The 27,377-nt window shown below is 43.9% G+C and overlaps 1 protein-coding gene across 5 annotated transcripts; it reads left to right on the forward strand.

Annotated features, from left to right (window-relative positions):
- Nucleotides 1-3,175: 3,175 nt before the first annotated feature.
- LOC123599595 (probable G-protein coupled receptor 148) lies at nucleotides 3,176-25,285 on the forward strand. Of its 5 annotated transcripts, none has more exons than XM_045481636.1 (3): nucleotides 3,176-3,293; nucleotides 12,529-12,677; nucleotides 23,632-25,285. In XM_045481636.1, the coding sequence occupies exons 2-3, from the start codon at nucleotides 12,550-12,552 to the stop codon at nucleotides 24,566-24,568; spliced, it is 1,065 nt and encodes a 354-aa protein (XP_045337592.1). In that variant the 5' UTR covers nucleotides 3,176-3,293; nucleotides 12,529-12,549; the 3' UTR covers nucleotides 24,569-25,285. The 5 variants fall into 5 exon arrangements, with proteins under 5 accessions (XP_045337592.1, XP_045337593.1, XP_045337596.1 ...); XM_045481637.1 differs by lacking the exon at nucleotides 3,176-3,293 and adding an exon at nucleotides 10,002-10,409; XM_045481640.1 differs by lacking the exon at nucleotides 3,176-3,293 and adding an exon at nucleotides 12,764-12,873 and having other exon boundaries at nucleotides 12,563-12,677.
- The last annotated feature ends 2,092 nt before the right edge of the window (nucleotides 25,286-27,377 follow it).

Genomic DNA, 27,377 nt, shown 5'->3' on the forward strand with positions numbered 1-27,377 from the left:
CCCAGGGGTGATGATATAATGAAAGGCTTTGGGCTCTCAAAGGGTTGACAACCCGATTAGTGGAGATTAGTGGGGTACTAGACAGTCTCCAGGGGGTTCTTTGATTACTTGCCCTCCTCCTATACCTCCCATTGCCCTCCAACCCCACCATTAAATCTATTAGCAATGACCTTGAATCTGTCTACTGCCCTTTCTTCCCTACCACCACTCTGGTCCAGGACATAGACGTCTTGCCTGGACGTGGGCACAGGCTGTCGATGGTCCTCTGGGCCCATGGGGCGAGCTGAATAAGATATCCCAAAGACATCAGGTCCTATTCTTGGAAATCTGTAAGCATTACCTTACTTGGAAAAGGGTCTTTGCAGATATGATTAGGTGAAGAGACCTGGGAGGAGAGGTTATCCTCGATCATCAGGGTGGGCCCTAAATGCAGTGCCAGGTGTCCTTATAATAAGACAGCGGCAGAGGGAGCTTTGGCACACGGAGACGAGAAGGCGATATGAAGACAGAGGTCACCAGCGCATCACCAGTCACCAGTGACGCAGCCATGAGCCGAGGAATGCCAGCCGCCATCAGAAGCTGGAAGACACAGCTGAGTCTTGGCCCAACGCTACTGATGGCCTACTTCTGGCCTCCAGAACCATGAGAAAATCAGTTCCTATTTGTGATGAACAAAGACATGAATGAATAAAAAAAAATAAATAATGAAAAAAATTGTTTTACATTTATTTGTTTTTGGGGACAGAGAGAGACAGAACATGAGCACGAGGGGCAGAGAGAGAGAGGGAGACCCAGAATCTGATGCAGGCTCCAGGCTCTGAGTTTCAGCTAAAACTCACCAGCTGCGAGATCATGACCTGAGCTGAAGTCGCGCACTTAACCAACTGAGCCACCCAGGTGTCCCCTCCTTTTTAAAATATTTATTTATTTAAAAAAAAAAATTTTTTTTTTCAACGTTTATTTATTTTTGGGGGGACAGAGAGAGACAGAGCATGAACGGGGGAGGGGCAGAGAGAGATGGAGACACAGAATCGGAAACAGGCTCCAGGCTCTGAGCCATCAGCCCAGAGCCTGACGCGGGGCTCGAACTCCCGGATCGTGAGATCGTGACCTGGCTGAAGTCGGACGTTTAACCGACTGAGCCACCCAGGCGCCCCAAATATTTATTTATTTTTGAGAGAGAGAGAGAGAGAGAGAGAGAGAGAGAGAGAGAGACAGAGCATAAGCAGGGGAGGGGCAGGGATAGAGGGAGCATTTCTTTATATCAGCCTGAAAGGAGTAAGACATCCTCCCTCACCATTCATTCTAAAGTAGCTTCCAAGTCCCTTGCTATGACTCCACCTCTTTTTAATTATCTCCGTGGTAGTTATTTGGTACATTTCGTATGTATTTGTTGCCGTGTTCATTATTTGTATTTCCCACTTGTCATATAAATTCTGTGAACACTTTTCTGTGCTGATTATCCTTGGATCCCCAGTGCCTAAAATACTGCGGGGCGCGTATTGGCACCCAGTGAATATTTATCGAATGACAATGAAAGGGAGAAGTGAGTTTTCCAGCAGTAGTTTTAAAGAGTGTTGTGGGAGCCCAGAGGAGAGGACACTTTCCAGCCTCATAACCTTGATACTTTATCAGGTAATTGCTTCCTGAGCTGTCATATGGACTAGATTGATGAACAGCCCTTATATGCTCTGTGACATGGCCTAACAGAGCAATCTTTCGACAGAGCTAAAAGCGCACTAGTCTTAATGCCAACAATCATTTTTTTCCCCCTTGTTAAAACATTCTTGAAATGGTCTAAAACCCACCTCGGCTCCCCTGCTGTCAGGCGCAGCTGTATCCTTCACAACCTCACTGTGTGTGCTCATGGCTCCCGATTTCCCTTGCGCATGGCCCCTTCTCCATGTCAAAGACAGGACACATCTCGCTGCCTCTGAGTGGTCAGGTGGGCAGAAATTTCTTCTGCCTTTCAGCCCACAAACACACGTCTATTACAGGCATGTCAGCTGAAGTCCTACATCCTGGTGTGCTTCTGGAAATTCTGGAGAGGAGCCCTTCAATAACCTGCCTCTGGATCCACATCTTACCCATCTTATCCACATTTTGTCCCTGGGGTATTTCCTCTTGCTGTCATACACCAAAAAAACTGTAGATTTCTATTGTTTTTGGCTAGATTCTATAGGGACCTCTGACAGGAGACCCTTGCTGCTTAAAGTGATCTGTGGGTGGAAGCTGTTCATCACCTGGGAGCTTGTTGGAACTGGAGCCTCAAAGACCTCCTGCATCAGAACCTGCATTTGTTTTGTTTGTTTTCGTGTTTTGTTTTGAGAGAGAGAGAGAGAGTGCGCACGAGTGGTGGAGAGAGAGAGAGAGAGGAGAGAGAATCTTTTTTAAAAAAAAACTTTAATATTTATTTTTGAGGGACAGAGAGTGAGACAGAGTGTGAGCGGGAGAGGGGCAGAGAGAGAGGGAGACACAGAATCCGAAGCAGGTTCCAGGCTCCGAGCTGTCAGCACAGAGCCCGACGCGGGGCTCAGACTCATGAACCATGAGATCATGATCTGAGATGAAGTCGGATGCTTAACTGACTGAGCCACCCAGGTGCCCTGAGACAGAGAATCTTAAGCAGGCTCCACACCCAGCATGAGCTGGACACAGGGCTCTATCTCAAAACCATGAGATCATGACCCGAGCTGAAATCAAGAATCCGACGCTCAACCAACTGAGCCACCCAGGCGCCTCTCAGAACCTACATTTGAACTCAATTCCCAGCCACTTCATACCAGCATAAAAGTATGAGAAGCAGTGGTGTAAAATATACCTTGGACTTGTCTTCATCGGGTACAAAGGAGCTTAGATAGACTATCTGCCAGAGTCACTAGTTAGGGACTGCTGCCATGAGGGTGAATTCTTCCCAGGATTACTGGTTTACCAAATGCAGCAAGGGGGTGGATCTGGGCAGCCTGAGGGTGGTCCTCCAACAGAGAGAAGCGGATGCTGGTTTCTGGGAGGGAAAGCATACAACTAGGGGAAATGGAAAAGAGATCCGAGGGGACGTGGGCAGAGCATGGGTTCTACCCGCCACACCTCTCGTGTGAGCAGATTGGATCCAATTTTATCACTCTTGATTTTATCCACTGTTGCCCACAGTAACCTCCTTCTGGAGGAAGTGAAAACGCTCGAAACGAAACATCCTCCTAACCAGCAGCCGGCTGCCAGCTGAAAACAAGTGTGACCAGGTTGGAGGAACAGGGACAGACAGTCTTGGCCAAGCTGATTTCTTTCTCAGAAAAGTAAGTAGTCGATTGCTAAAAGTTTTTACGAAGCTGGCAACGTGTGGGTATTCCCAGGTGTTTAACTGTGTTTTGGAAAATGGAGGATGCATGCTTTTGAGGAAGTAAATGCACTTGGCTTTTCTTCCTCTTTACAAGAATCTCCGACATTTAAATAAATTTAAATTTAAATTTAAACTTGTCTATTCAAGTTTCAATATAGTTTTTTTTGTTTTTGTTTTTGTTTTGGAGACAGGAGGTGGATTAAGGTAATGTAGTTTACTTTTTTTAATTGGATTTTTTGGGGTATAATTTACATAGAGCAAAAAAAAAAAAAAATCACCCTTTGAATCCTACAGTTCTTTGAGTCTTAACAAATGTTTGCCGTTGTATCATTCAAGACTTAGAACAATTCCATCAAAACAAAAAACTTCCCGGGGCGCCTGGGTGGCACAGTCGGTTAAGAGTCCGACTTCGGCTCAGGTCACGATCTCGCGGTATGTGAGTTCGAGCCCCGCGTCGGGCTCAGTGCTGACTGCTCAGAGCCTGGAGCCTGTTTCAGATTCTGTGTCTCCCTCTCTCTCTGACCCTCCCCCGTTCATGCTCTGTCTCTCTCTGTCTCAAAAATAAATAAATGTTAAAGAAAAAAAAATTAAAAACAAAAAAAAAAAAAACAAAAAACTTCCCTTCTGCCTCTCTGTAGTCATCCCTTTCTCCATCCCTAACTCTTGGCAACCATTGATCTGATTTCTGTCTCTACAGTTTTGGCTTTTCCAGAATATGGTGTAAATGGAATTATGCATTTGGTATCTTTTTGGGTTTGGTTTCTTCTGGGGTTTACCCATATTGTGTGTGTCAGTGTGTGTGAGTATAGCTTAGCAATTCCTTTCTATTGCTGAATAGTATTCTCGGTATCAACATACCAAGATTTGTTTGTTCACCAGTTAATGGGCATTTGGATTGTTTCCACTTTTTGGCTATTATGCATAATTATGCTATGAACATTTGTGCACAGGTTTTTGTATGAACGTATGTAGTCATTTCTCTTGGGTAAATACGTAGGAGTGGAAAGCCTGGGTCACATGGTAACCGTAGAAACTTTTGAAGAAACTGCCAAACTGTTTTCCAAAGTTGTGCCACCACTAACACTGTCCAATTCCAGATCATTTTCTTCTCCCTGCAAAGAAACTCCATAACCATTAGCAGTTACATCCCATTCTCTCCTCCCCCTAGACCCTGGTAGCCACTCATCTAATTTATGTCTCTATAGATTTGCCTGTTCTGGACATTTCATGTAAATGGAATCATATAATATGTGGGGTTTTTTGTTTGTTTCTTGTTTCTTTTACTTAACATAATGTATTCGAGATTCATGTCTGTTGGAGCACGTATCACTCCTTTTTCATGGTTGAATAATATTCCACTCTATGGGTAAACCCCACTTTGTTTATCTACTTATCAGTTGATGGACACTTGGGTTGTTTTCACTTTTTGGCTATTATGCACAATGTTGTTTTGAACATTTGTGTACATGTTTTTGTGTGGATGTACGTTTTCATTTTGAGGGTATCTAGCTGGTATGAAATTGGTGGGACATATGGTAATTCTATGTTTGCCTTTTGAGACATTGCCAATTGTTTTCCAAAGTAGCTGCTTCATTTACATTCCCACCGACAGTGTACGAGGGTTCCAGTTTCTCCACATCATCTCCAGCACCGGTTTTTGTCTTTCCTTTTGATTTTAGCTCTCCTAGTGGGTATGAAGTGGTATTTCGTTGTGGCTTTAATCTATCTTTCCCTAATGCCTAGTGATGATAAGCATCTTTTCATGTCTTCTTGGCAGTTTGTATGTCTTCTTTGGAGACATGTCTATTCAAATACTGGGCTCTTTAAAAAACTGTGTTATCTGTCTTTTCATTATTAAGTTATGAGTCCAAAAGTGGGAGTTTTGAATATGGAAAAAATTATACACTTTTCATTTGATGGTTTGAGCTTTTTGTGTCCTATATAATCAATATTTGCCTGACCTGAGGTTGTAAAGATTTTTCTCCTATTTTGTTTTTTTTCCCTAAAAGCTGTATAGTTGTTGGTTTTACATTCGGGTCTATGATCCATTCAAGTTGAATTTTGTATATGATTCAAAGTACACATCAAGGTTCATCTTTAAAAATATATAAATATAAATGAAAAAAATATAATTGTTTTAGCACTATTTGTTGAAAATATTCTCCATTGACTGTTGATTTACCATGACATCTTTTTCTAGACACTATCATTGGTATAGGTCTCTCCATATACCAGTATCAAAGTGTCTTAGTTATTGTAGCTCTTATGGTAAATCTTAAAATTCGGTTGTGTTATTCCTCCAACTTTGTTCTTCTTTTTCCAAGTTGTTTTATGTATTCTAGGTCCTTTGTTTTTATGTACAAATTTTAGAATCAGCTTGTTAATTTCTTTTCTTTCTTTTTTTTTTTTAAAAAAAGCCTCCTAGGGTTTTGCATTGAATGTCAAGATCAATTTGGAGAGAACTGACAATTTAACAATATTGAGTTTTCTGATTTATGCGTATCTCTTCGAAGAGATAATATTTAGAAAGTCTCATTGTTTTGCTCAGTTTCTATATGTTTATTGCTCGTGATTGACAATTAGTCTAAGTCCAAAGTGACCGTTCCCCTCTTCTTGCCAAGGTTGGTTCAGGAATGGGCTTGTGACTCAGTTCTGGCCAATAGGCCGGAGGAAGAGTTCTGGGAAAGATATTTCTGTCCTAAGAAGACTCCGGAAGAGAGGCCCTTTTCTTTCTCTGCATGTTGTAATGTCTAGATATGACAGCAGGAATTGTTGCGGTCATCTGTAAGGGGAATCAGAACGAGGGCAAACAGTCAGCCTGCAAAGGATGACAAATTGAAAAGACAGAGAGGCCCTAGACCTTGATGATCGCGCGAAGCCAGGGAAATAATCAACCTTGGAGCCTACATGACCTTCCTTGTTATAGGAGAAAAAGATTTGCATGACAGCTCAAGTCCATAAGAGTTGGGGTTTTCTGTTATGTGTAGCAGGAATCATCTTATCTAACATGTCCAGTCTTAGCTGCAACACATTCCTGAAAAATCACAGGCTACAGATTTTCCACTTAAAAATATTTTTAGTTTATGTTCCCACTGTTTATTTAAAATGTGCACATTGTTTTTTACTTATTTTTATTTTTATGTATTAAAATTTTTTTTAATGTTTACTTATTTTTGAAAGACAGAGACAGAGTGCGAGTGGGGGAGGGGCAGAGAGGAGAGAGAGAGAGAGACCCAATCCAAAGCAGGCTCCAGGCTCCCAGCTGTCAACACAGAGCCTGATGTGGGGCTCGAACTCCCGAGCCGTGAGATCATGACCTGAGCCAAAGTCAGATGCTTAACTGACTGAGCCTCCCAGGGGCCCCTGCATGTTGCTTTTTTTAAATTTACGAATTCAATATACGTATTTAGTCTCATTGTAAAGATACAAACTATACACACCTGATTAATATAAAAAGTCAAAGTTTTCCTCCAGCCTTCCCTTTCCCCCAAACTAACCCAATACCCTTTCTGGAAAATAACCATTATTGTCAATGTGTTGTGCATCCTTCTGGATCTTTTTCTATGAGTGAAAGGGACATATATCAGTATATGTTAAAAACATAACTTATTTGGATATTTAGAGGCACAGGTGAATGAATATTTAAATTTGCAAGGGCTTTTTAAAAAACAGAACTTTTGCCTTAGATGTATTGAAATTATTCTAAATATTTTTCCTTTTATGGGAAAAACATATTGAGATACGCATTATATATTATAGCTCACAATCCAGTAGAGAGTCCTGCAATAATTTTCTGGCAACCTTTAAAAAAAGATAAAAATGTTTATCTGAAAAGAAATATACTGATGTCATTGAATGCTGGTCAATGGTAGTTATAAAGTACACACTCACCGTGGACGACACAGCCACTGTTGTTAAAATTACATTCTTCCACCTGTTGTGATGCTTGTTCTGTTGCCTCCAGTACACTTTTCTTCCACCCGTAAAGTCTAGGGCTGTGACTTCAAGTGAAGGGGCTAGTAAAAAAAAAAAAAAAAGTGTTTCACCATGTTGGATAACATGACTGCATGAGTCAGAGCTACCTGGACTAAAAAACTAAAGTCAATATTGAAGGAAATGTTCATTATTTCCTCCCAAACTCCTGCAATCCCATTCCCTGAGTTAATTAACATTAATAATTTTCTTTATCTTCTTTTATGCTGGTGTGTGTGTGCGTGCTGGGATGTGTGTGTGCGTGTAGAATGGAGTCATATGTTACTCTTTAAGTTAGGATACAGGTTTGAATCCATAATAAAGCCCCAAAATAACAGTGGCTCTCACAGGAGAGAAGTTTATTTCTTGCTCATGAAAGAGTCCAGTTATAAGCAGTCTAGGAGGTATGGACTTGTCAGAGTGTCAGTGACACAGGGTCCTTCTGGCTTGTGCTGTCATCCCCAGGTATCTTGCTCATCTACAAGATCAGCACCATTTCTTCACTCCCACCCAAGGAGGGAGTGAAAATCCAGGGGAAGGCATTTCCCTTTAAAGACCACAACCAGGAAGTTGCACATAACCGCTCTCATCCCACTGGCTATCGTTTAATCACAAACCACATCTCACTGCAGGGGAGGCCGGGGAGAAGTAGTCAGGGGTGGAAGGAAGGGTCCAGACAACTCCAGGCTGCCTCCCTACGGCTCAGTCTCGGGCGTCCCGAGCATTGGTTTGCTGCTGCTGTGACTTCTCTGGTTAGAGAATGACACGGAAAGGGCAGGAAAAAAGTAAAATGAAAAGATTGATCGACTTAATTAAAATTTAAAACTTCAGAACGGTGAAAAATACTGTGTGCAAATTAAAGGGCACGTGGCAGCGTGCCGTGAAAATGATTCGCAACATGTATAATACGCAGGTGCGTAATAATCTTACATATTAACAACTGTTGCAAATCTGTAAGAAGTCGGTGCTTCAATTAAAAATGGGCAAAGGATGCCAGTGGCAATTTAGAAAAAGAGAAATACAACAAGCAAATAGATATATGAAAAATAAACATTATAAGCATGCTATATGATTTTTTCAGTGCAAATTAAGCAACAAAGGGTATGCACCATTTAACACATAGATAGGGACTACTTGTGTTGAAACTTTATATATGAGCTCCTTTATATGTGTTGAAACTTTATATGTGTTGAAACTTTATATACGAGTTCCTGGCTGGGAGGAGGAAGAGAGGCTTTTTGAGCATTCTTGTGGTCTATTGCTTGGAATATAATTGAAATAAATCTTTGGGAGGGCCTTTTGGCAATATGAATCAAAACCCTTGAAAAAGTACATACTTTGACTCAGACATTCTACAGTAGAAATGCGTCCTAAGGAAAACGTATATTCTCTAATATTTAGAAAACTCAACACAGAATTGTTTACAAAATATAGAAAAATCCGGAAACAATGTAAAATGCCCCTCAAAAGGGAATTGGAGAAGTAATTTAATGTCTGTCCATATAATGGATTACTCTCACGAAATTAACAATTTTGTAAAAGTATATTTATCGTAAAAAAGGAGAGATGGTTATTATGTATTTTTAGGCAGGAAAGCATAAACAATGTGTACAAGATGGCCCCATTTTAATAAAAGTATCTACATGAGTCATTTAGGATGCAACTCATAAGCAATAGAAAATTCACTTTAAACTCACTTCAACAAGCAAATTTATTTGTTCATATAAGTAGAAACTCCAGAAGTAAGATAGATTTTAATGTCAGCTGAATTTAGCAGCTCAGAAAGCTCCTTAAAAACCCAGTTTCTTTTTATATCTCTTTTTTGCCTTCTGTAGCGCCTGCTTCGGCTGAAAGTTGGTTTGTGTCACGGAGGCAAGCTGGCCTCCAACAGCTTCCGGTTGTCCAACCGCAGAGAAGGGAGTGTTTTTCCCCAGGTCTCTGGCGGGAGCCCTACGCTTCCTTCTGACTGGACCACCTTGATTGTGTGGCATTTCCAGAGGAATGCTTTGTATTGATTGGCTTAGGTCTGGATTGGGTACTGGTTCCTAAAACAAACACTGTTGGCAAGAGCATAAGATTATTGTAATTTAGTTGAGCCAGATCAGTCTCTATAGTGGAGGTAGACATGGGGTAAATCCCAACAAATCTGCACGGATATTCTACAATCGTGTGAAGTGGAATGGATGTTGAAAAGCTCACCCTCACTGCAGAAAACAGCCTTGGAAGGATGTATACCAACGGCAGTTATCTTCAAGTGGAATTATGGGGGATTTTCATTTTTCTTATTTATGCCTGTTATTTTACATTTTTTCTTTTTTTTTTTTTTTTTGCTAATTTTACATTTTTGACAACAAACATATTACTTGAAAAAGTTTAAAAAGAAACGAAGGCTATAAATATGAGAAAAAGTTGGTGTATAACACTTGCGATGTAATTAACAGATTGAGAGACTTAAAGCAGACATGTTGGCAAACAGGAAATCTGAATTTTCAGAACGGCACCAACTGTGCCTTGGAGAAGCTTCTGACTGCCTTTCTCTTGCCTCTGTATGAAACTGTGGTCATTTCTATAGCTGTACCATGAGATTTTTGAAGGCTAGCCTGGCCTAAAACCATTGGTTCCAGTGGCTTGCGTCTTTCCCTCGTGGTGGGGTGACAAAACTTTTTAGCTCTCTCTAGAGACATTTTCACTTGTCAGCTTGAAACACCATGAAGTGGGTCCCAACTCCAGAAGGGGTGCAGAAGGGGAAGCACTGGCCTCAGGTTCCTCTACTTCTCCCTTGGACGGAAGGAGCAGGGTGTTCTTTCAAGAAGTGGCTAGCACAAAAAGTCCCCGCTTCCTCTGAGAGCCCGCAGCTCTCGGGAATCACAGTGTGAAACTGGCTGTCATCCCAGGGAAGGGGCTCTGGGGTCTGAGGCTCAGGAGCCTGGGAGAATGTGAAGTGAGGCACTTCCCTTGACTCACTTCTGTTAGATGCTGGGTATTGGGGGTTCTTCTCAGGATTCGTGGAGAAACTCCTGCTACTCTTCCACATACTTTTTTCCTGGAGAAGAGAACTCAGTTTCCCACTGGCAGAAAAGACTTCCACTCGTAATGTAAGGTGAGGCGTTCTCGTGTCTGGGCATCTCGTTTCTCGCTTTTATTTCTGCTTGGCATTGACCCTCAGCTCTGCATTTTCGGAAACTTGATTTTATCTGCACATGCCCTTCTGGAATTATCCCATTGTGATGATAAGCAATACACTGACATTTTGGTTTCATGATGAGAACTAAGCCCATAGGATGGAAATGCTCCAGTTTGAGTAGTCGAGGCACCCTGGTCTCAGTAGAATACCTGTGGGTGAAGAAATGACACCCGAAAGTGGATATTGGAGGGTCTTAAGGCGCCATTCTGTGTTTCTCCTAGTGATGTCATCTAACCTCCACCAGAATGTGAATTTCACTCAAGGAAGGACCTTGTCTGTCTTCTTCAAATTTGCATCCACCTCATCTAGAACAGTTGAAGGTACTCAACTGGCTGTTGAGTACTAAGAGGCTGGCTAGCTGTATGGATGAATGTTTCTTATTTTTTAGAGTCACTGTCCCATGAGAAGTTTTCCTTGACTCTTTTAGGAAGATTAGACTCCCTCGTCTGGTTTCCATGGCACTTGGAATTAGGCACTTAAATCACAGAATCGAAACTATTTGCTTGCTCATCTATCTTCCCTAAAAGATTGCGGGCTCCACAAATGCAGGGATCCTGCCTTATTTTTCCATTTAACTGACTATAGATACTTCAGAGTAGTCTAGCACATAGCAGAATAAAATAATAACACTGTGGCAACCTCATGAGTATCTCTCAGCTTATGGGATATGCTTATTAAGTAGATCAGGATATTGCATTACTCGGGACCCCTTTGCTTTTTCAATGGTGATGCATTATTAACTTCTTACTCTTTGCTTTTCATTGCTTCCAAGGGAACAAACATCCTTCTATTTTCAGCTGCTATTTCAATACCTTTCTGTTGAACCTACAAATACACTGAATGGTTTCCCTAGATTACATTTCCAGGATCAAACTAGTCACCTCCTGATGTGGTACAAAGAGGCACCTTACCCTCACAAGCAAACCATCTCTAAGTCTTAAAATAGCATGCATTAATACCATCTAGAGACAGCGCATCCCTCTTTGGTTATATGGATTCTTACTTCTCTGCTCACACAAACTAAAGTCCCCAAACCGGTCCCCACTCACTTTTGGCTCATCCCTTTTATCACCTGTGGTCCTCTGTCTGGAGACTGCACTTCCTCTCATTAGTGCACTTGCCTTCTGACCAGGTCACATTTCCTTTGGGGTCAGGTGGGGATTTGCATGGTACTACTCTGACAACTCTGACACAGCAAATGTCCTCATGCGGCTCCAGTCCCGGATCGTCCAGAAATAATATTCAATGTTTTGAGACCAGACATTTAGGAAGTCAAAACATAGACTAAATGGCAACCACACATTTAAGATCAGGGTAGGCTGAAAGTCTGAAACGGGGTAGGTGCTCAGGTTAGACTCATGATATAAGCCTGATTCATGGACTTTGCTACAGCCAAGGGTTCCATATCTGCTGTTAGTTTGCGGGAGGCTGAGCTCATGGATGTGGATGGTTTAAGCGGCCAAGGAGGTGGTGAAAAAGAAGGCAGGAAATTTATCGTTCTTTGGGAAGGTTCTCGGAGTATGGGAGCCAATCCCAAAGGCCAGAATGACACAGATGTACATTTGTGGGGTACACGCCGCTGGGAGATGCACATCAGCCGTTGCTCTCCTATCTAAAGCCCACCCTCATCTCCCAGGAGGCCTTGCATCCTGCGCTTGTGTTGTCGCCTGGATCCATGCAGCTGTCTTGCACGCTGAGAATCCCTGTGGCGACTGGTCATTATTCTTTGAGGGGGCAGCTTCATTATATGTCTGCATTCTGTTGGCTTTGAAAGTCATTTGGGGCAAACCCAGAAGTTGGCCAGTATGTAGGCATAGCTATCTATACCTCTCGAACACACCTTTCCTTCAATTCGATGATTTCATGGCTGTTTGCCTTCCGCGTGCATCATTTACAAGTTAGCCTTTATCATTGGTCCCCATTTCCTATCCACAGTGCCAGCCTTTTTTGCCCAGTTGTGGTTTTCTGGAGGGCTTCTTTATTCTGTCTTCTTCCGTCAGCCTTACTAAACTTTCTGGTATTCTTGCTTTTCCAGTGAGTTCCTCCTGCTAGCCCCATGTCTCTACTGTCCGGGATTCATCTCATCATTTCCTGCCCTGGTTTTTCATGCAAGAAAAAGAATACCTTCCCCAGATCCTCTTCTTGGGAAAAGGAGAAGAAAAACACACATCTGTCTAACCAAAGGTTTGTGGTTTTTCATAAGTTTTCTCCAATTCAAAATGTGTGAAATTGATCTATGTTTTTGCCATCTCTCTCAAACACTACACCAGTGTGCATACCTGCTCTTACTTCCAAACTCATGAAGGAAATCTCTTGAGGACAAAGACCATATCTCATTCTTCTCTGCAAGCTCAGCATTTAGCACAGTGCCTGTTACAAGGTGGGTACACAATACACGTTTATTGAATGAATGAATGAGTGAGTGAACATATAAGTGGAGAAAATGGGACATGGATGTGAATTTTAAAATTCAGATTATAAGTTTTTTTGATCATTCAAAAGTGGTTGAATGATAGCATAGCTGGGGTTTTTGACATTAATAGTTTTCTTTGTCACCAATACTTAGAATGTAACTCCTGTTGAAAAATACAAAATATAATTACAGATCATGCTTGCAAAATAACACTGATAATAATGACGTTTCTTTATTTGGGAATAAGTCTATTAAATAAACAGATCAATATAGTGGTCATATTTTAAGATTATCACAAGGATAAATATTGAAATAGCCATTTGCTCTATAAATATGATTCAAAATTCTACGCCACTCCTAAAAGGCAAATATAAATGCTAGTGAAAATAAGCAAGAGCATTAATAACTTGGTATAAGTGGACTTTAATACAGAAAAATGCGAGTCCATTCATATGGTAATAGATTTCACTGTGACCCGTGGGCTTATATCCCTGCCAAAGAAACTCTGTAAATATATACGCTTCTGAAAACTGAGAGAAATCAATTATATAATAATTAAGTAAAAGATAAAGTTAATAACTATGCGCTAAGTAAAAGTTTTCAGAGAAGGCCATGGTTGAGGCTTTCCACGGGTTTTACTTTCAATTATTTAAATCATAGTTTTCAGGTCTAGAGAGTCGACTTTGTATGACATATATAATCAAGCATAATATATATTTTACTCAAAGATACCTAATACAGGTAAGAGGATTTGACAAGTAATGTATATTACATGTGGATTTCAAACCTAAGGGAGTTCTTTTCATCAGTGAAACAAATCATAGCGTGTAAAAAAGGGTAGTAAGAATAGCTATAATACAATCGGAGCTTAGTTGGGGGAAATAGGATTAAACCTGACAGAAAGTTTACAGCAATCCGCAATGCTGAGTCAGAGAGAGAAAGCCAAAGAGCTTCACAGAATCTGCTGATTCCAGCTTTGCCGAGATCGTACCAAGAAAACATCTGCTTTATGACTAAAGCCAGGTGTGGTCTGTTGAGGCAGAAAGGGTATGTCCTGATGCTTGGGATGGGCCAACTCTTTGTGCAATGAAACAAACCCATTGGCTGTGGTGTGGAGGACTGCCTACCAGCAGAACACAGAATTCACTATCTTGGCAGCTATTGTTGATCTGTAAGCTTTAATAATGTTGAAGTGATACGCAGGTAATTAATTCTTGAATAGCTTAGTAATTTCAATAATCCAACAGTAAAATAGCTTCAGTGGGTTTCAAAACTAGATGCAACTCGATAGAGACAAACCGACAGACCGAAGACAAAATCCTCTCAGAGTCTGGGAAATGGTATCAGCAATGAATCACATGCTTAGCAACATACAGATTACTGTTTGCTTTTTGTGGTTTATAGACATCATACTGACCTTTGGCATCTGGAGAGATAGGGAGGAAGGGAAAAAAATACCGTCTGCTTACTGCCTGCCCGGTTACCGTCAGGGGCTCAGGACCACGGAAGCTCCATGGTGTCAGACACCTGGCGTGTTTTACGTGTGCTGTCTCCACCGATTAGATCCGTGTTGGTGGGCCCACATGGACGGGTTTACCCTGCTACCTGAAAGCCCAGTGTTCCTATGAAACCTTTCGGAAACCAGAACGACATCAAGTGAAGAAGCAATTACCATTAATTTATATGGAGAAACTTGTAAGCGTTCCCAAACCCCCCAAATTACCTCTCGTAGACTTTTCTGATACCACAGGACACATCTTGCTAATGGATACACAAAATAAATCGAGGTAAAACTCATAGACACAGCTCAAAACTCTGGCAGCCTGAAGACGAGATGCTGAGCACGGTTCCGGGGAAGCAGGTGGTCGGGCCGCTCTCGCTGCTCAGGACGCGTGCTGCCTCTATCGTGGCTCCCTGCAAAACACATGCAGGATGCTATGGTGGCTTTTTGCCCTTTTTTTTTTTTTTTTTTTTTTTTGTAAAAACAAAAATCCTCTTTATTTCTTGCAGTTAGTAAAAACAGGAACTGACGTAGATCTTTCTCAAAAGCAAAGCGGTGAAACACGACCTTTCGAAAGGTGGATGATACCTATAGCTGGAATTCACCAACGGATAGAATAGATGTCTGTCAGCTGGGACTGCCACTTTTGTTCTTGGTTAGTCCCCTGCCAATGCAGAGGGCTCCTTCCAAGCAGAATTGAATGGCTCTGCTTTTAGCCAGTGGACCATAATTTTGTAGAAACTCATTACTTAAGTTTATATTAAGATTCACGGAAAATGTCATTACATGTGATCTTCTTAGAGTTAGTAATGCACAGTCCTTTTCTGAAATCCTAGAATGGCTCCTATGTCTCTTTCTATCTGCAGATATATATGGGATGGCGAAATGTGTCCTTAAATTGTGTCCTTTTTGTTATCGCGGTGACTGTAATGTTAGATCACACACTTACTATTATTTAGGTTATAAAATGAAAAGTGCTTTGTCACCATTCTTACGAGCTACCTTCTTTTCAGTACTTCATTATTTAATATTTATTTATATTCCAGGTTTGGGGGAATTTTTTTCACCCTACCCTTGTTTGTGGGCAGCCTGGTGTTTCAAAAGTCTCAAGTAAACGTGTGTGCACGTTGTTTTGCAAGGTGTGTTTTTACGCATTAAATAGTTTAGAAAAGGCCAAGTTTCTATTAAAGCCAGGTGGCAGGTCTCTGGACTAATGAATCCTGTGAGTACTTCAAAGAATATCTGTGCATCAAAATTGTGGCCAGAACAAAACTGGGGAGGGAAGCTAGAGAATTTCCCTTTATATATGAAAAGGCAAGTTCAAAATTAAAAAGTTAACTGCCTAGAAAAACACTCAGAAAAATGTGTGATTTCTCTGCCGTCAGAGGTCACAGGATACACCTTCAGAGGCTTTGTGATTTCATCCAGTTCCCACGTCACCTCCAGAGCTGTTCTCAGATGATTAACAGTCATAGCTAATATTTACTAAGTGCTTGTCCTTGACGTTGAGTGACTGGTACTGAGTAGACACCGGTCTCCTCCCTTCCTTCCTGCCAGCTTCGAGGAGAATAACAGTGGAGATCACCAAAGCTTCCCAGACTGGAGTGGTATTTTTACAATACCAGAGAAGTAAGGCCACAATTAGAGCAAAGGGAAGACTGAACGTTTAACGTGGGGAGGGCGTGTCTATCGTGGGAGAGGAGACGTTCGGATCATCCGGGGAGGGTTCTAAGAGCCATTCTGGAAGTATCCACTTCATCTTATTGGCCTTCTGCCAGCAGCTACAGAGCACATGAAATCATTCCTGAAGTCTGTTCTCAGCTGATGAGTCCTTTCTGCTGGTGGTAAGTCAGATACTGGCCTTAACCTTGGCATCCACTGCCTGACTGACCGCGAGGCCCAGGAAGGAACGGCCCTCCTCCCTCTTAGAGGGCATAGGTTCTGGGGGTGGGGAGAGTCTGGAGAGACCCGTGGGAAGACCTTCTCAGCTACCTGGAAATAAGGTGGGAGCCGGGAGCTGCTCTGCCCCGTGGAATCAGTCTATTCGGGCTGCCAAGACAAAATACCGCAGACGGGGTGACTTAAACAGCAGAAACTTAATTTCTCACAGTTTTGGAGGCTGGGAGTCCAAGATCCAGGTGATGGCAGGGTTGATTTTCTCTGAGGTCTCTCTCCTTGGATTACAGATGACTGTCTTCTTGACGCCTCTTTACAAGGTCTTTTCTCTGTGTACACGCATCTGGACGCTCTCTGGGTTTCCTAATCTCCTTTTCTTTTCTTTTCTTTTTTTTCTAACTTTATTTATTTTGGGGGAGAGCGCAAGTAGGGGAGGGGCACAGAGAGGGGGACAGAGGATCCGAAGCAGGCTCTGTGCTGACAGCAGTGAGCCGGATGCAGGACTCGAACCCACAGACCTCGAGATCATGACCTGAACCGAAGTCAGATGGATGCTCAACCTACTGAGCCACCCAGCCCCCTAATCTCCTTTTCTTACAGGGACACAAGGGCACCAATCAGATGAAATCACAGCCCACCCTCCCGCCCTCATTCTAACGTAATTCCCTCTTTAAAGACCCAGTCTCCAGATGCAGATACTGGAGGTTCCGGAGGTTAGGGCTTCGACATATGAACTTGAGCGGGACACAATTCGGATCACAACACCTGCTAAGTTTTCCTTTTTTTTTCTTTTTACAAAAGAATTCAACCCACCCGCACCAGTACTGTTAGGAAAAACCTTAACAAACGACATTAACAAAATGTCGTCTCAGAAATCAGGAGAATTGGGTTTGAAGCCAGATTTCACCATTAACTGGCAACTCCCTGAGAGGTGTGTGGAGCCCCTCACAATTTTATGTATGTGGAGTCTTTCCCTGATGTGGGGAGCGGGGTCGGGGTGGGGGGTGGGGTGGAACGCCTGGCCCAGTGGCTTAGAGATCACACCTGCAGGGGGGACTGCCTGCTCCAAGCTCCAGTGTCCCTGTCACCAGCTAATTAACCCTGGCTGAGTTCCCTCCTGCCTCTGTCTCTCAGCTTTCTCTTCGGAAAAGTGCAAATAATAATTGTGCCACCTTCCTGGGCTGGTGTGCTGACGGAAGGAGGCATCTCTCACCAGAGCGGTCTCGTAGTGAGTAATCCGCGCGAATTAGCCACTGTTCCAGTTTGTGTCGTTACCCGTTCCTTATCTCCCTTCCAGGCCCTTCCCCCACGTTAGCACACATCCGATGCTCCCTTGGTTTTCTTCGGAAGCGGGGTGTCTATTGAGGAATGCTCGTCTTGGGTCCTCTGAACCTACCAAGTATTGTCCCACCTTGGCTCCTGCAGAGGTGAGGGGAAGGGGGAGATCCCGTAGCTGGGAGTGCCCCGGCGCTCGTGACGAGGACAAGGCAGGCAGTGGCCCTCCGTGGGAGGAATCTGTCTCCCTTGACCCTGCTGCTGACGAGGATGGGGGCACAAAACAGAGAGGACAAATGTGCTGCCCCAAGTTCATTAGCTCCCTGGAGAAATGGCTTCACGTACACGTGCTGTTGTGGGGGCACTAGCACCATCTTTTCCTGCCGATACGAAGATGAACAAAGACCAACCACATGAGAGAGACCGAGGCCATCCACTCAGAATTTGCTAGAGCAAGGGAGACAGCCACAGTCCCTGCCTCGCAGCAGAGCCTCAAAGGCAGGCAGAGGAGTAGAGGGGAGCCTACGGGGAACATGGGGAGGCTTATGGGCCTGCCCAGATGGGAGCCTGGGGCCTAGAGAAGCTGGAGGCAGGCTAACTAGAAGTGGGTGTCTATGTGACTGTTCGGGAGGACGTACGTGGCTCTCTCTGGTTGGTCCTAAGTTGGGAGCAGGGACAAAAATCAGGGACACTGTCAGCGATTAATAGAGTCCTGGCCATTTGGGGCCAGTTGTTACAGAGGCTGTTGATTGGCTGGCTGGACTGTCACAAGAGACAGCAGGTTGCCCCCCCTGGGCTGGTGACTGTGGAGGACGGCTTGGCTTCCTGGCAGGTGGCTGCGGGTTGTGGATCAGAGTTTAATTTTTAAATATGGGTCGGCCTTATCCGTTGGTATATTCTGTCTCTCACCGAGGGCAGCACGTCGTCCTCACAGGGTTGCCCAGAGCAGCGTTCTTAGGATGAGACCAGCTGCTTCCCTGACGTTCTTAGGTGCCCACGCAGCCCTTCCCACACGTCTGCTTCCCACAGGATTTTTGCAGGGAGTGGTGGTGCCTGTTTTTTGCGGGGCAGTTGTGGCCAGAATGTAACTCTCTGCTGAAATTTGCTAGGCTCCAGGGTTGTCTTTCAGAGCTGAAGCCAAGGGAACATTTGGGGCCAGAAGAAAACAGGTATTCCCATTTTACGATTTCGGAAGAAAAACGCTCTAGGAATTATCCATAAGTGGAGGTCGTGCGTATAGATGAGGATTTATTACGTGGGTTTTGTTGCCATGAGCTCTTGATATGCAAATATACCTCTGCGACGGAATATGAACTTGGAGACTGGGAGCATCTGTCTGGCTGCATGATCCTGAATAAATTACTCATCTTTCTGAGCTCTCATAAATAAATTAAAGGCAATAAAACATGCCCTCGTTGATTTTGCAGATTTGCAACGTTCCTGTCTATAAAAAGAGTTTTAAGCCACCTGCTGTCATAGCAGTGTCTTCACTGTGCGCGTTTGTCCTTTGCCGGGCTCCTGCTCGTCAGAGCTCCTATCAGACACCACTATGCAAGCAAGGGTGGGCATCCCATGTTGCCTCTTAACCTGTGGCATGTGCTACTTCTAATTCTGATCATGCAAGTCTCCTCATTGCCTACGAAGTGAAGTTTAACCTTCGGAAAGGTATCGAGACCCTTGAAAACTGGTCCTGGACTCTGTCCTCTGAATAAGCCTCCACTCCACCAAATTCAATTTGCTCATGGTTCCCACCTTGGCTTTTGCTGTTTTCTGTTGGCTACAATCTGCACTTCTCCTCGTCTCTATCCACCTTTGCCCCTGCTTTGCTCTAGTTTTCAACCTGGAAAGGCTGGATTCAAGTCTCACCTCTTCCAACGAGCTTTCTCTCACTGCCTCTGTGACCCCTTCTATTCTGAACAACGTCCCCCTGCTCCCCGCCCCCGCAAGAGACACCCAACCTTCTTACTCATTTGGCAAATGAGTGAAATGACACATGATGTTTCTGGTTATGACTACCCAGTTATATTGTATTCTGCCTCTTCCCCTGGGTGAGAAGCTTCTGTATGTCAGCACCTGTGTTTTACCACCTGTAACCTCACTGTTTTCCATTGTATTGGATATTCACTGTATGTTTCGACGCACAAGGAAGATTGTGGAGTACAATCATGTGACATCGTGCCGTGTCGATCAGAGTGTTAAACATATTAGAAAGCTACAGAGACTAGTTCTTGCTTGCTCTCAATAGTAAATAGTTCCCTGAAACCGTATCAGATCTGGAGGGAGAGGGGTTTATTATAGCTGCAGCTACAGTCATTCAGGTGGAAAAAAGGTTGTACAATTTTTTTTCCAAAGGAAGTACAACGAGAGTCACTCAGGCTCTGTGTAGGGTTTCAAGTCTTAGAACACAGCTAGGCCAAGCCCCGCCCATTGCTATTGGGGAGGTGCTATCAGATGAACTAGACAGGTGTGCAGGGGCCGATGGGGGGCAATGCAGGTGCAAGGGAGTCCTGGTGAGCAGAAATGAGGAATCCAACAGGGAAGCTACAGAGAAGACGAGGATTCTGGGCAGAATGAGGGGTGAGAGCAAGATTGAATAAAGGGGGGGCGGGTGCATAGCCCATTAGCTAGGTCAAACCCGGCAACAATGAGCCCAGGAGTGGGCGTTGTTGGGAGGCCCAGGCGGACCACAGAAGAGCCTGGCAGGAGTGACCCCCCTAATACTGGGACTCGGAGGCTGGGTTTTAGATCCTGGGAGGGGTCTAGACCTGTCCTAGAGAGCTGGTGATTCTATTCAAGGCTCAGCCATGGGGAATCAGATGAGGACATTCTGCATCGAGGACAGGGCCAGTCTTGTCTCAAAAATAAGGAAAAGTCCCAGATAAGAGCTGGCTGCTGTGGATATGAGTGAAGATGACTTTGTGGACAGAGAGAAAGGATGTGGAGTTTGCAATCCTATGTGGCTGTGATGTCAGGAACGAAGGACCAGGGAAGGGAAGTGACTTTAGTGTCCAAAATCCCACTCCTCATTGGCAGCAGACTTAGGTTTAAAGCCCAGTTCTTGTGATTCCGCCTGGTGGGGTAGAGTGTTCTAATTTTGCCCCATCTCCACTGGAGCCCTCGGTGTCCGTGGTGGTGCCCTGAGGACAGTTACAGGAATGTGCTCTGGGAGAGAGCGATGAGGAGGCATTTAATGCAGGCAGATATGCATTTCTCTATCGATTGTTGAAGGGTTCTGGTGTAAGATTTTGACCGAAAAAGCTGTAGCTAAAAGAAACCTTGATGATGAGTTTGACAATGACAATGACCATTTCAATTTCTTTGTATTAAGACATTTTTTTAATGTTTATTTTTGAGAGAGAGAGCGCAAGCATGAACGGGGGAGAACCAGAGAGAGACACACACACAGAATCTGAAGCAGGCCCCGGGCTCTGAGCTGTCAACACGGAGCCCGATGTGGGGCTTGAACTCACAAACTGCGAGATCGTGACCTGAGCCGAAGTCCAGTGCTCAACCGACTGAGCCACTCAGGCTCCCCTGACCATTACAATTTCTATTCCCCTCTGGAGAGCCGGGGAGTAGAGAAATAAATGCCTGGAGTTTGACCGCACGGCAATGGCACAAAAATCCATCCCAGCAGGGGAAATTCTCCACAAAGGGTGACAACGCAATATGCGAGGGAAAACGGTGCCTTTGGCAGGGATTGCATAAGGAGCCATGGCATCTTAGATCCTCAGCAGCTTGCGGTAGCTGTCTCCACGGCGACGTGCCCTTTAGGAAATCAATGTAATATACTGTGCCTCTTTAAAGTCTACTTTGTATATTTACCACGCGAGGGGCTTATATAAGGGAATGGAAACCCATTTAAGCTAGCTCAAATAATAGAGGGGTGTGTTATATTTTTAGGACCCAAGGACAGAAAATGCAGAGCAACCTCAATGGAATCAGAAATTCAGGAACCCAGGGGCACCTGGGTGGCTTAGTCAGTTAAACGTCCAACTGTGGCTCAGGTCATGATCTCGTTGCTTGGAGTTCAAGCCCCACGTCGGGCTCTCTGCTGTCAGCTCAGAGCTTGGAGTCTTCTTTGGATCCTCAGTCTTCCTCTCTCTCTTCCCCTCCCCCACTTTCTCTCTCAACAATAAAGAAATAAACATTTAAAGAAAAGAAATTCGGGAGCCCATGCTGTTCTCTTTGTCTTGCGAGGGCCTTTGTAGACTCTCAGGGACCTTGTCGTTCCCTCTGCTCTCCTCTTGCCCCTCGCTGTCACTTTCTTCACTCACCCACATTCCACCATTACTGGCAGGCCAATGACATGACATCATACTTGGGCCACATTCTCTGTGAGAACTTTGCAGTTGGATGTTTAAGAGGCAGACACCAGTGGATTCAGCACCGTTTCCGGAATAATTCTCCCTGCGTCAGATAGCTATCCCTAGTTCCACAAAACACTGAGGTGGTGGGGAAGTAAGGAAAGCTAGTAGCGGGGAGGCAACAGTTGGCATCTCTGCCATAGACTTTCAGAGACAGAGATCCAGAAATTCGGGGGTTCCCCAGGCTGTGGCACAGCGGGCCGGTCACTGCTGTGCAGGCTTGAGAAGATTCCATGAGGCTATTACACACATTTTATCATTTCAGTGGCCACAGTTCCTCAATAATCCTAAGGTCCCAGCACCTTCCTGGATGGATGGTCTTTCAGCTGAACCACAGAAATGGTATTTCTACAAATGGGGTCCAGTTGGGTTGGTCACATGACATTGACTCAAGAAGAACTCGGAACATGCATTTGACGTTGGATTTCTTTTGAAGTTTATTTATTTATTTTGAGAGAGAGAGAGAGGGCTCAGGCAACTGGGGGAGGGGTAGAGAGAGAGGGAGAGAGAGAATCCCAAGCAGGCTCTGTGCTGTCAATGCAGAGCCTGATGTGGGGCTCGATCTCACCACGAGATCAGGACCTGAGCTAAAATAAAGAGACTGACATTTAACCCACTGAGCCGCCCAGGTGCCCTTCTCCCCCAGCCTCCCCCCGCCTTTTTTTTAAAGTGACCTTGCATTTGACATGAACTTCCTTGTAGTGGTTGAGAGAATGGGTGCTGGCGTTGTACTCTGAAATTCATATCGTGGCCCCTCTCCCCAATAACTATATGGCCCTGAGGAGGTTACTTAACCTCCTTAAGTCCGTTTCCCCATTTGCAAAAAAGTGCATAATAAAACCACTCGGTGGAACCATACCCCAGGGTTAGAACGATATGCTCTAAAAAGAGTTTTGATCCCTAGAAAGTACTGGGTAAATGTCACCGATGATTGCTATCATTTTTGTTAATATCTTTGTCATGTCTTATGGACCCAAATGAATTCCAGCCTCTGCATCAATAGCTTCCTCACAGTCTTTACAGCTCTTGCGCTAATGCATTCCCCAGACCTTTGCATGTGCCGTTAACTAGTGCTTGGTGATTAATCAACTGAGTTTTACACTGTTGTGCTTTGTGGCTCCAAGTTGAAAAAGTTCTCACAATCAAAGATGGAAAAGGATGCACAGAGGGTGGAACCTTGACCTGATTTTGAGCAATTTGCTGAGTACTGAGAGTCTACCTTTCAGACCTTCCTTTTGGATGGTTTGAGTATGTGCCCCTCTCCTGAGATAAAGAGAAGACCCCCAAATGATTTCTCTAGTTTCTTTTTTTTTTTTAATTTTGAAAAATGTTTATTTATTTCTGAGACAGAGAGAGACAGAGGATGAGTGAGGGAGGGGCAGAGAGGGAGGTAAAGACACAGAATCTGAAGCAGGCTCCAGGCTCCGAGCTGTCAGCACAGATGCGGGGCTCGAACTCACGGACCGCAAGGTCATGACCTGAGCCGAAGTAGGACGCTCAACCAACTGAGCCACCCAGCCGCCTCTGATTTCTCTAGTTTCTTTGGTTCATGTCCATACATCTAAAATTTTCATCCTCTGTCCCAAAAAACGGGCAATGTGTTCCTTGAGATTTACAAGGTCACAGAGTTGGAAAACCACCCAAGATGCTTTGTGATTCACTCTTTCTGGTGCTTTAATCCCTCAGGAGCCAAGTTGCCCTGAAGATCATGAACTTGTCTTCTGACCACTGCAACATATCGGATTGGCTGAGGCTGGAAGCAACAGTGAAGGCCTCTGTGTATGTGGTGGCCTTCTTCTTTGCCACATTCGTCACCGTCGTCATCATCACAATAGTGTTACAGAATTCGAAGCTGAGGAAAGAGGTCCGACACATCCTCCTGTGCCACCATCTGCTATGCATCTCCTCCTACTGTGGCCTCGGGGTGGTTTTCCAAGGGATGCGGGCTCTGCTGGCCAACAGCCCCGTGCTGGTGTGCTGGGTGGTATTTGGGGTCCAGCTAAGTGTTGGAGAAGGGATCCTCTTTACGCTGGCCTTGATGGCGGTCAACACTTACCTGGCCGTTTGCTGGCCTTTGAAATCTCTGTCCTTTGTAGATTCAGTTAAGTACAGGATCCTGGCTGCGTCTTGGATAATCATTATATTCAAGAATGTTTGCTTATTCCTCATAGAAAGCGCTAACCCCCCTCGAGTTGCTGTTTTGAAATCTGAACCCCTGTGCCCTGTGATCTTGAATGGCCCTCCTGCCAGAGCCGTTGGCATGGTTTTCCTTTTCTTTCTTCTGTCCATCATTCTTATAAGTTACTTTCTGATCTACCGAGAAGGCAAACGGGCTGGCCATTTTAATAGATCAAATATCAAAGCAAAAAAAACAGTCCTTATTCATTTAGTGCAGATGAGTTTGCATGTAATACCAATCCTGATATTCATAGGTTTGGGAAAGATGTGTGGGGTGTTTTTCTTTGCTTTAAACCTGGTACTTTTTGGAGTCTTTGCATTTGCACAGTGTCTTAACCCCCTGATCTATGGGCTCTGGAACAGAGAGCTGCAAAGCGGATTATACCACTGGATGTGCTGTCAGCTGTGGTGTGGTCACATTATGAACGACAGAGAGCCAGTTTAATCTGGAACTCAGCCACTCGGAATCAATGACTCTAGCCCTAGCGGACCATCAGCCAGGCTTGAGGACTTCCCTTTTACGCAACCTAAAATTGGTGCCTTGGTTTGATTCTGGAAGCGATAGGAGTAAGTCAGAGCTATTCATCTGGCTTGCAAACTTCGTTGCTGTGTGTGCTGAACTGGCCTCACGGAAATCGTTTTATATCTTTAATTCTAAACCCAGATCAACATTTTTGGTGGCATGCCCTACTGTGTTTCAGTAGTCAGGCAGCTTTTGAGAACGCACTTGTTTTTAGAAATGGAGAAATAGTCCATGGTTGATAGGAAGAGAAGTTTGGCTGTTCCTCTTCTATTAATTAGGGATAGGCTTCGCTCCATGTAGTAACAAAGCAGAAACCAAATAACAGTGATTTTGTAAAGTTTGAGATTTTTTTTTCTGATGTAAAAGTAATCTAGAGGTAGACAATGCAGTCTTATATCACAGCTCTGCAAGCAACAGGTTCGTTCTGTTCTACTCTGACATGCTTATTATGCTACCTCATGGCCCAAAATGGCTGTTAATGTTCCTGTCATCATGTTCATGCTCCAGCCAACAGGAAGGAGTAAGGGGCAAAGGAAGGTCTATACTCTCTTTTTTTAAAAAAAATTTTTTCAATGTTTATTTGTTTTTGAGAGAGAGAGAGAGAGAGAGAGAGCAGGGGAGGGGCAGAGAGAGATGGAGACACAGAATCTGAAACAGCCTCCAGGTTTGAGCTGTCAGCACAGAGCCTGACGCAGGGCTCGAACCCATGAACCGTGAGATCATGACCCGTGCCAAAATTGGAAGTACAACCGACTGAGCCACCCAGGCGCCCCTATACCCTCCTTCTACAGACACTTTTTAGAAGTTACACAAAATACTTTTTCTTCTATCTAACTGGCCAAAATTTACTCATAACGCCTATGCCTGGCTTTAAGAGAGAATGGGAATGAATTTTAGCTGGGTAGTAGAGTCCCTGGCTAAACATTGGGGTTCTCGATACTAAGACAGGAAGGAAGAATGGCTAGTAGGAGGCAAAATTATTTCAGGGACCATTTTCCTTTCAACCAAATAAAGTATGAAGAAAGATAACGGATGGGTTATAATCGTTACAAAACTATACTCTGCCTTTCAATGTGATATCTGGAGTTAACCGTTCAAGATCCCAGAACACTTTAATTGTATAATGTTAACAGTTCTCAAAGGGAACGGCATCGGCATCGAGAAGAACATTGAGCTGCTTTAAACATGGCAATTAACTCATGACTTGAACCTAAGCCATTTTGAGGCAGCAGCACAAAACAAAGTCTTTCACAGGAGTTTACATATGAGATTTCTTTAGATGAAACATCCACTTCTAAGCAAGTCAGGATTCAGTTGTGGAAACAGGAATCATCACTGTAGGATGGGATTTAATACAGGAATTAGATGCTTACAAAGTCTCTGGCAGGACTGGGGGAGGGGAAATCAGGAGCCACCACTTGTTGGCGTCAAGAGAAAACCATTGCAGCCGGGATCTGGAAATCAAACAGCTGCTTCCACCACTGCCCCCGCCCCCACCCGAGACTCCCCCTTAATATAGTGAATTTCCAAAAGAAAGAGCGGCTGGCAGATGGCCTCCACCTCCTTCCGTCTTTCAAATCTCAAGTGATTGTCTCTAACTGGTGGAACCCATCTGGCCTCCAGACCCTAAGAGTAAAGAAGTCTGGGAAATGTAGTTCCTAGTTTCACAGGAACAGGAAGTTACAGTACAGGAAGTTGTCCCCAAATGGGGGTGGACCGAGAACTGAAAGAGTGCTTCCACAGGATCCACCGTTATGACACTTAGTTTTATTTACAGGTGATAACGACAGAAGCAAAATAGTTGCTCACTATTGAGCAAGTATTATGCTCCTGGCACAATGCAAACCATTATATATATATTGAATTTGACATATATATATATATATATATATATATATATATGTCAAATTCTCATAACAGGTATATGTAGGTATTATTATTCCTGATTTACAAATGAGAAAAGCTGAGGCTTAGAAAAGCCTTGCAGGAGCTTAGGTCAGGAACTTCCCTTTCAGATTTGCCATTTATATGACTTGGCCAAAGGTGATGATTTTATTGCTGTTGAGAGGTGGACCAATTGCTTGGGAAATCTGGGCCTTAGTTCTCCACTTTGCTTTGGGTGTGGACACCTGCCTTCTGGAAAAGAGCCTCTTTTTCATCCATTGCTTTGACTACCCTCTCCCATCCTGAGATCCCCCACCCTGTTTTCAGATTCTAGTGGCTTCTGTATCATGTCTAGACTCCATTTTGGCTCCAACTCCTCCTTCTCTGGATGTTCAGTCTGCCTTCTCTCTTCTTACATCCTCAACTCTGGGATTTCAAAGCCTGAGCTTCTCTTCTGCAATATGCAAGTGTCTTCGGGGCAGCAGAGATTGCCATGGCTGAGTACCTTTGTGTCCTGGCACCCAACACAGTGCCTGGTAGATGGCAGGCTCTTCACAAGTGATGTAATGGACTCATGTGGTCAGTAAAACATGCCCTTTTTATAAATTCCCTCCCCACGAAACCCAAGCTGTCTTCTGTTTTTGCTGAAATATTAAACAATTTGGGAGCTGAGAGTGCAATAAAAACTCAAAAAAGTTACCAAAGTTAGCTCAATTATAAGTCCTAGATCTAATATACACAAATTTATTCTTAAAACTTTTCTTTTTTCCCCTCTTTTTGGGGGTATTTTTTTTAATTGAAATATAGTAAACATACAATGTTATATTGTTTTTAGGTGTCCACTATA

This window comes from Leopardus geoffroyi, chromosome C1 (genome assembly GCF_018350155.1).
Source record: "Leopardus geoffroyi isolate Oge1 chromosome C1, O.geoffroyi_Oge1_pat1.0, whole genome shotgun sequence".
Classification (NCBI taxonomy): Eukaryota; Metazoa; Chordata; class Mammalia; order Carnivora; family Felidae; genus Leopardus; species Leopardus geoffroyi.

Bases quoted from the DNA above. Each gene is read 5' to 3' on its own strand.
- LOC123599595 (XM_045481636.1), top strand. From the start codon at position 12,550: ATGTCTCTACTGTCCGGGATTCATCTCATCATTTCCTGCCCTGGTTTT. The intron at 12,678-23,631 runs GTTTGTGGTTTT...TTAATCCCTCAG, and splicing joins ACACATCTGTCTAACCAAAG to GAGCCAAGTTGCCCTGAAGA.